General features: G+C 37.9%; 1 protein-coding gene across 5 annotated transcripts; it reads left to right on the plus strand.

The window, feature by feature from the left end:
- Positions 1-506: 506 nt before the first annotated feature.
- tbrg1 (transforming growth factor beta regulator 1) lies at positions 507-9,009 on the plus strand. Of its 5 annotated transcripts, none has more exons than XM_043264750.1 (15): positions 507-626; positions 796-943; positions 1,788-1,845; positions 1,930-2,012; positions 2,118-2,154; positions 2,414-2,476; positions 2,955-3,167; positions 3,292-3,362; positions 4,153-4,385; positions 4,463-4,602; positions 4,760-4,906; positions 5,135-5,232; positions 5,732-5,842; positions 6,614-6,777; positions 8,337-9,009. In XM_043264750.1, the coding sequence occupies exons 2-15, from the start codon at positions 828-830 to the stop codon at positions 8,420-8,422; spliced, it is 1,620 nt and encodes a 539-aa protein (XP_043120685.1). In that variant the 5' UTR covers positions 507-626; positions 796-827; the 3' UTR covers positions 8,423-9,009. The 5 variants fall into 5 exon arrangements, with proteins under 5 accessions (XP_043120685.1, XP_043120682.1, XP_043120684.1 ...); XM_043264747.1 differs by having other exon boundaries at positions 529-685; XM_043264749.1 differs by having other exon boundaries at positions 529-685; positions 3,000-3,167.
- The last annotated feature ends 346 nt before the right edge of the window (positions 9,010-9,355 follow it).

Below are 9,355 nucleotides of genomic sequence, written 5' to 3' on the forward strand. Positions count from 1 at the left end.
AATATTTAAAATATATCAACAATGTAGCAATGGCACCAGAACATTTACAGAAAAAAATAATTAAAACAGAGAATTTATTAGACAGAAATATTTTTACATCAGTTTAACTACAAATTAAAATCATTACATATTTAAGTAGTTTTTCTTGCTTGCTTTTTCTATTGAGGATGAATAGTATGAGGATACATTTTTAATTCTTTCAAAAATAAAAAAAAAAGATTATGTAAAGATTTCTAAGCAAATGAATTTTGCAGGATCTTCTCCTACATCTTAACCATGTAACTTTATCACACGCCTACAAATTGTATGCCTTTAACTTCTAACTATTTAATATAAAATTTAAAACCCCATTCATAAGACGATTTTTCAACATTTTCCATAGCACATGGCATTTTCCTTACAATAATATCCACGTCCCTACCTCATATCCACTATCCTCTGCAAACAGGGATAGACATTTTAAGTAAATATCCAAGAGATGGCGCTGAAGATTTGACACTATTGAAAAACGTGCGCTCCTTAAACGTGTCCCCCGAAACATAAACTGCGAATCGATCGGTGGTTCCTATGAGCTCTGAGGAAAAGTGCTTTATAAACATGTCAGCGTATTCAAGATTGCATTGAAGGTGCATTTTTATTTTCTGTAGAGTATGAATGCACACTCAAATATCGCGTGAGCACACAGGTGAACTCGCATCGCCCTGCGTCCTGCTTTCCTGCTGGTTTGTGCGTTGTCCTCTTTTTTAGCTTAGCGCAATTTTTGCTAGCTGTGTGTTATTTGTTTCCCCGGCGTAGCTATCGACCTACAAACCACTGATCGGACAGCGATGGATTCCCTGAACTTTGAGTCCGAGATGGAAGCGGATGGACAGGGCAGTTATTCGCTGTTTCCGGCGCTGGACAGCATGAGCAGCCTGACTGGAGCCGCCGAGAGTCTAGATGCGTGAGTTTGTTGGGCAGAGGATAAAAACCTAATCATGAAAAATAACTTTCACTTTAGTATAGGCGCCAGGAAAGCTGAAAACATCCAAAAGGAAAGTCCCTTGGTGTTTTTTGGCCACGCTACCATTACACGTATTACAGTCCCATAAAACGTAACTTTCTGTGGTAAAATAATGAAATAGAAAATATCACGGTGGTGCCACTGCAGATATGAATTTATCACACAAAGATAGCTGATTATCTCAGGCTTTTTGTTAATACCCGTCACAAAAATGTAGAAATCAGTCGGTGGTACGGTTATATCACCGAATAATTGCATTTGAGTGGAATATCATCAATATCAAACAAAAATAGTTAGCTTTCCCCATACATCATGTACAAGTTAAAGGCTGGGAATACTCAGAAATAATGCACTTTTATGTATTTATATTTTGCAGTCACACATTTGTAATGGTTTTGTGAAGTAAATGTAAAATCTAATGTCAAAAATACCACAGCAAAAAAATGATATTCACATTATAATCAGTGATTGACACGTGCTGTAGTACGTCAGCACATTAAAATCAGTGTAATTCTTTTAAAGAATGCCAAAAAGATTATTAAAACAGAGAATCTGCACAAAACCTTAAATTGTCAACACAGTCACTTTCAAGTTGTTTTAAAGCCTATATTAGTTTTCTTCATTACAAGTGCACATTTAATAGAATTAAATGCACTTCTGTTTTTCACAAGTGGCGTAATCGTTGAACTGTATGATTGCACATTTATATAATATATATATATATATATATATATATATATATATATATATATATATATGTTATCCTATACTGCTTTTTTTTCAGCGAGACCCCCAGTGAGGTAGCAGAAAAACCGAATCTCACTTGGCTCGATGCTGCTCAGGTGAAGAGCTCCCTCAAAATAACGCTGTTGTTATATCGCATGCATTTTTTGTGATCAGATCAATGACTTTTCTGATTGTTTAAGATTGTTCTTGAAGAAGCTGGGCGGCCCATGCACATCAAAGAGATCAAGCAGCGGATCATTGATCGCGGACTGGTGCAGTCAAAGTAACAAAATAATCTAAATCTTCCTTCGGTTTATATTTCCGAAATGACAACGGCGTGCAACAAATGTTTAAAAAATCGCTGTTATTTCCCATGATTATTCCGCAGTGCGAAGTCGAGCCTCGAGGCGGTCATGTATCGAGAGGTGAGCCTCGAAGTCTGGCCCGGTGTTGTTCACGATGCCGTCGTGCCGTTACCCGTCGGTCATATTTACCCATGTTTTCCATTCAGTACCAGCAATGTGTTTCATTTAAGCGCATGATTTCATTTGTATTTGTCTCTCATGTTTCTGTATAAAGTTTTAGTAAGCCTAATATAGGAAAAAGTCAGAGTAGTCTGTCGCTGAGAGAGTCTACGTGAGAAGTAGCCTGCAGCATTTGCTTTAGTTTTACGGTGTGTTACAGACACAGAAAGGGAGCAGACGCTTCAAGAGGATTGAAAGCAGAAATGGAGTTTTTGCCCTGTTGGTAAGTCGATAAGCGCATGTCAGTTAGCTGCCAGTGTTTAGAAACAGTTTTTATTAGGCAAAAAGAAACCTAACTGTGTTGTTATTGTGTACTTCTTTTTTTTTTTTTTTTTCTATACAACTTTTCAGTCATCATTTATCTTTTTTCTGTTATTTGCGCTCTGCATCAAAGCATCAAACAACAACAAACATCATGATCTCAATTTATGTTTTATGTCATCAACTTTGGTCAACTCGTGGTCAAGTGTGCAGTTTGCCGGTTGTTAAACACGTGTTTTCAGTAAGAAATATCAGCCCACACACCAATAGCTAAACTAATGGTTGACGCATTGGACCACGAAAACAAACAGCTTTTATAACAGCCTTACTTTAACCACCGACCTCAAATGCCGCGGTTCGCTTTTAAATAGTTTCAGCAATTCGACGGCTAAGAGATGACGATAATAATGTTTTTGATTATTTGTAACTCGCATATGCAGACCGATGAAGAGAGACAGAATGCATTGCATGCGTTCTCTGCCCAGTCGACCTTCTCGAGTTCAGGCTCCGGCTCGTCCGTGGGACCCCTGCCATCCCCCACGAGCCACTCTGAATCCAGGCCTAAAGTCAGGAAGGGTCCTCGCAAGAACCAAAATGAGAAGTACCGGCTGAAGTACGTGCGTCTGCGCAAAGCTGCCCGTGCTATGATATTTGTAAGTAAAGTTTCTTTTAGCTTTTGTATCAAAGATGTAGTTAAAGTATGAAATTACTTGCATGTCTATTTTAGACATTATCATAAGCGCTCCTGTTTTTTTTTTTTTTTCCATTATTTGACAGGAAAATGCAGCACTGTATGATGAGATTGCTCATCTGGAAGAGAAGTTCGTTCGGGCAAAAGAAGAAAGGAGGTACATCCACTTTGGGTTATGTTTATTACAAAATTTACTTGATTGACAAATAACTTGTGATTGCTGTACTAAAAGTTCAGTTTTGTATTTGATATCTTTTTCAAGATTTCCACACTTTCATATTTTTTTTTTTCAAAAGAAACAAATACATTTATTCTGCGAGGATGTATTAACGTTAATATAAAGTGATATATTTACAGTATTATCTGTACAATAGACAAATCTATTTACAGTAAATGCTGTTGTTTTGCACTTTATCCTGAAAAAAAGTATTGCGGTTCCCAGAAAAAAATTCTAAACTACATGACTGTTTCCAAAATTATGGTTATAATAGCAATGTTTCTTTAGTATCAAAACAGCATGTTAGAATAATTTTTGAATGCTATAGTGACCCAACCTCAATATTGTGTGTTCGGATGTTTTATTTAAACACATTCGTCTGGTTTTTGTCCATAAATACACTCTTGTGAGTATGATTCATTCAGAATTTTGTGGTGAAATTATCAATTTACTTAGTCGTTGTTATTGTAGGTTTTGGCTTGTTGCCTGTTTTCAGCTGTAAGGAAGTTGCATAGACATTTAAAGTGTGTCATCCAGTGCTTTTTCTAGGACATTTTTCTCCCCTTCAGCTGCGGTGGCAGAACTCAGAACTCAGAATTTCATTTATTAACTAAAAAAACCCAGTAACAAGAAAAAGCACAAACCAAAACAATTATAATTAATAACAATCAGTAATCTAATCCTCTTTAGTTGCATGCAGTGCTCTTACTTTCTCCCTCTGTCCGTCCAGATTTCTGCTGAAGTCTTTGTTGCAGTATCAGTCTCTGGCTGAAGGAGAATCGGTCCCGACTCCCAGCTGCAGCGCGCACGCGCCCGTCACGTTGAGCTCCGGCACACCAGGGGGCGCCGCTCTACCAGGGAGTCACAGCCAGGCCCCTGGAGCCTCAGGATCTGACGACAGCCTCTTGAAGAAACCCAAAAAAGAAAGAAAAGAGAGGGGACGAGAGAACGGCAGGGAAGAATGTGAGCGCTTTCTGCTTTATATATGTCTGTGGTATAAAACTGCAGGTTCGGTGCTATTCTGTTTTCTCAATTCTTAGTCATGAAGAAGATTTGTAAGAAAAGGAAGGTCGCTGAAGGAGGAGTGCGCAAGCTCGTTCAGCTCATCTCACTGGACTCTTCGGGGAGGCCGGTTTTTCCCATCGTGCTTGGTGGACTCACTGTCTACAGCCTGGGGGAGGTCAGAAACTCCAGATCTAACGTGATCTAGGTCATAACTGTTGGTTTCTTCGCAGCGAGGCAGCTGTCCGTAGTAAATATTTATGCAGTTAGCAGTTTTTAAGAGCGAAATGGTTCGTTTCTGAAGAAGAGCTCATAGGTTTGCGTTTTTATCGTAGATCATCACAGACAGGGCTCTGTTTCATGACGAGACTGCTATCTATCCTGTGGGGTTCTGCAGCACGAGAGTTTTCGCCAGCATGAAGAACCCTGATCAGAAGTGTCTCTACACCTGCCAAATCAAAGATGGCGGTCAAGGACCACAGGTTCGTTTTTATCTCTACGAAAGCGAGACTTAGTGGAGTTGCACGAATTAGCATTTTCATTCAGACCAACACGGAAAGACTGCAAGTGGGCGGACGATAAGCTAGTGTTTCACGACGACATCGACATAAAACTGCTTGGGATGAGAATGAGTTGTCTGTAGTACTTTACTGGAGAACTTGAGCATATTGACTAAACAGAAAACTTCTTTTTGTTCTTGTAATGTTTAGTTTGAGATCGCGCCAGAGGATGACCCACAGAATGCAATAGTGGCCTCATCAGCCCTCACCTGCCACGCAAACCTGCTCAAAGCCATTGCTGCCCGGAGGTGGAGTCCTGTGGAATTACACTTAAAAACTCTTTCCACCATGCACAGCATACATGTCTTGTAGTCCCATCAGATCTTTGTTTTAAAATCCCATCCAAATAATCGTTATTGTACACTACCAGTCAAAAGACTTTCAAAAGAAGGATTTTTAATGGGTTTTTTCTTCTCTTCTGCTCACCAAGCCTGCGTTTATTTGATCCAAAATACTATCTAATATTGTGAAATATTTTTACTATTTAAAATAACTGCTTTCTGTTTTAATATATTTTAAATGTATTTATATAACAGTAATATTTTTGGGGAGCAAATCTGAATTTGAATTACTTTGTGTACATGATGCTAAAAATAAAACAAATAGAATAGAAAAAATAGAAAATAGCAAAGAAACTTACTGTTCAAAATCTTTTGACTGGTAGTGTATATATCAGTGAGTAATACTTTTAAATAAATATTCATTGAAAAATGTTAAAATGACCCTGCACGGTTTCTCCTATTCTAGGGGCAAATCCTTGACCAACATCGCCCCATCTGGAGCAGACTTTTTTGGTTTTTCTCACCCCACCATTCAGAACCTGATCCAGAGCTGTCCTGGGGCGCGCAAATGCAGCAAGTGAGTAACAGCTTGTATTACTACATGTTAGACTGCAACCCCTGAACACAATCAAACCAAAAAAACACCCCTTTAAGTCATGAAACTACCAAAAAGGCAATTAAAGCTGCCTTAAAACTGCATGTCTGTAATTATGTGTTAGTATATTTCTCAAAAATCCAGTGTTTGTCCAAACTCTCTCCCTTATCTAACGCAACCGATTCCGCTCATTAGTAGAGACTTCAAATCCCGCAGTGGATCAAAACAGAGATGTGCGTCCCATTCACATCCTGTATAGCAGCAGCTATGCATGTTTAAAACTATCGTCTTCCCAAGGACTTGCAAAACCAGATTTTCAAAGACGGATAGCGACAAAGAGGCAAAAATTACAAACTGCAGCTTTACATGATTACATGGGGGTTTTTCATTTTGGGGTGAAGTAACCCTAAGTAAACAAGTTTATTTACATTATCTGCACACTTTGGAGCAGGTCCTACCCTCAAATTTAACCCTTTTGAAAATATAACACACAGGCTAAAAAAGGCATAGAGTCACAATTTATTCAAAGAGTATTAATATCCCAACAGGTGCGATCAACGTCTTTTGTGTGCAGTCTGTTCACAAATAAAAAACACACTGCCGCCAAAAGCTTTTCGTGGTTAATGTTCGCCGGTTCCCACATCCTCCTTCCCGAAGTCTTGAGTCTCGGGTTGCAAGCCGACGTTTGAAAACCTTTTTGTTTTAGATCATAACAATGTCCATAATAGCTATCGTTTCGCCTCTCTACTTCAGTTATCAGTGGGTGCGTTTTGAGGTTTGTCGGCCTGGTGATGGGCAGGTGGCGCATGGGCTTTCAGAAGATGACGCGTCCGTGAACTTCGAGTCCTTTCAGCGAGCGCAAAGCTGTGAGGAGAGCCTGGCCGGTCAGAACCTTACAGCAGAACGCGGCAGCACAGGTCAGACCATTACAACAAACCACAACAGGTGCTGGGCAGTATGACCACAAATTTAGATCACCGTGTTTTTCGGTTAAAACGATGAGAAAAATTTACACTAAATGGTGAGCCGTTAATAGCCGCGTTAGGGAGTCACTGTTATTTCAAATCACAACATCGTCTCATAAAATCAACATCAACTGTTCCCTAACCACAGCGCAACAGTGAAAATAGAGCCCCTTTAAATACCTCGCACGCTTTCAACTTTGTTTAAATGACACACAGTGGAATTTCGGTATTTTGAGACTTCAAATAATAGGAAAAATAAACACCTGTGTTCGGTACAAACTGGTATACCGCCCAGCACTAACCGCTACCAAACATTTTTGGGTATAATAAAAATTATATTATTGCTGTTTCTCAAGCCACATTATATATATATATATATATATATATATATATATATATATATATATATATATATATATATAGCGCTTTATACAATACAGATTGATTCAAAGCAGCTTATTTAAACACAAAAAATCACAGTATTGTTAATGTTGTAATGTTCAGCAATTATGGAAGCAGTTAATTTTCAGATGCACTTACAGAAGAAGCGTCATTATTCAGATAAAATTAGTTTCAGTTAAGTTCAGAAACTCATCTTGATTCCATGGCAACCAGAGGACCCTGGCTGCAGTTTACAATTTTGTTTAGTATTTTTTGAAGAAAGATAAACATGTAGTAATAAAAGGCAAAATATTAAATGTCATGGATGAATGTTTGAGCAATCCATTATTTTGTAGAGGGTGTCAGAATAGCAATCTGAGATTCATGTTTTTTGCCATCTTTGTTGTATTATATGCCTGTGGTGAACATTAAAACATGAGGAATATTGTATATTATACATATCAGAACATGGAGTCTCTTTGAGATTCCCGTATCTCTGGGACTTGATTTATGCTACTTTATTCATGGCCGACAGGTATGTTCAATGCCGTTGATTTTAAAGAAGGAAAACCAGTTTCAACATTTATTTTATCTTCATGAAATCTTTAAAAGAAAATAAGTGTCATACTATAGATGCCATTCAAATTTAAGATGCCCAAATGAAAGGATCTTAAGACTTAACGACTTATATCATCAATAATTCTTGATTTTTACTTTTCTTGACGTAATGTTTCCCCGTTTTTGAATTTAACATTGGCACATCATGCAACAAAGAGCGCTGAAGATAACAGATTTTACCAACAGATCTACCAATAATATGATGCTGCCAGTCTTTCTGAATCCGTTTTTACTTCACAAATTCAGAAAAATTGCTGTTTTTGATCAACCTCTACAAAATAGTGAATAAATATTTATCCATGATGTATAATTTAGCTAATCTTCACTATGTCTGTCTTAATTCAGCAAACAATATTAGCAAAATTAAAAACTTGAGCTGGGGAAGTTTTTGAAAAAACAGATGATAGTTGTTTTTTTTAACTCCAGATTAAAATGCAAGTTAAAACCATAATAATTCAATTGATTGGATTTTTAATAAGGAAGTGAATAAAAGAGATGTGTTTCTTTTACAGTAAGACCGCAGCAGCCTAACATCTCGTCCCAGCTTCTGAGCTCAGCAGTCCTGCAGACCGCCGTGACGTCTCTCTCCAACCCTTGAGCTTACTCAAACACCTTTGTCTGACAGCGAGCTCAAACTAAGGTTAGCTTTCAAACTGATTCATGTACAGATGGGTCCCGTTTCCTTAGCTCAACCAAAGATCTCCGCTTTGCATTATGAAACATCACGCTGGATGCGTTCCTGCATGTCGCTGTAAGGAGTCGTAGAATATTTTTTTTACGCAATTTAAAAAAAGCTCAATCCTTATGTCTGTACTGTTAATGTTTTTTAAAGCATAAACATAGTCTTTAGTTTGAAATAGTCCAGATAAAAATGGTGGACATAATCGACCCTTGAGCTTTTAGTATTCTATTTCAACTTGTTTTGCCAGTTCTGTGCAGCTCCTTATGAAGCTGCTCGATACAATAAGAAAAACCCTTCTGGCTTTCATCTTCCGTAATGTAGGCCATTCACTCCATGTATGCGATGAGAAAGCTTTGTACCTTGAGAACAGTTCTCCTCGTATAACACGTTTCATATAGAAACCTTGACAATACACCTACCTTGGCGATTGTAAAGCGAGTGTCATTTTTTTGGGAAATGTAATATTTCACTATATATGAAGTTATTAAAGTCTCACACCCTGACAGACGTGCTTTTTGCTTTGTGGGAATGAGAAGGCGTTGCGATCTAGAGGATAAAATCCCTCCCACGACCACTAAATGTCACTGTGGAGCCGTGAAATACAGATGCTTTGACATCATAGGCCTCAAAAAGAGACGTGCCTTCATAAAAACCATTTTTGTCTGCATTTTTTATTTGTAAGTGTATGTGCATATATGCATCAGCTCTATATTTTGTACAGTTGCTTAATACATTGCTGTCGTTTTCACAGCTTTTAAAACTACTTTTTTTTTTACTCGCTTTTCATGTTTTTAATGTTTTTATGCTGATGCACATAGAAAAACAAGCTGAATAAATAAGCTTTCCATT

The sequence above is a fragment of the Puntigrus tetrazona genome, chromosome 18 (assembly GCF_018831695.1).
Source record: "Puntigrus tetrazona isolate hp1 chromosome 18, ASM1883169v1, whole genome shotgun sequence".
Lineage (NCBI taxonomy): Eukaryota > Metazoa > Chordata > Actinopteri > Cypriniformes > Cyprinidae > Puntigrus > Puntigrus tetrazona.

Bases quoted from the DNA above. Each gene is read 5' to 3' on its own strand.
- tbrg1 (XM_043264747.1), top strand. From the start codon at position 655: ATGCACACTCAAATATCGCGTGAGCACACAG. The intron at 2,477-2,954 runs GTAAGTCGATAA...TCGCATATGCAG, and splicing joins ATGGAGTTTTTGCCCTGTTG to ACCGATGAAGAGAGACAGAA. The intron at 3,168-3,291 runs GTAAGTAAAGTT...ATTATTTGACAG, and splicing joins CTGCCCGTGCTATGATATTT to GAAAATGCAGCACTGTATGA.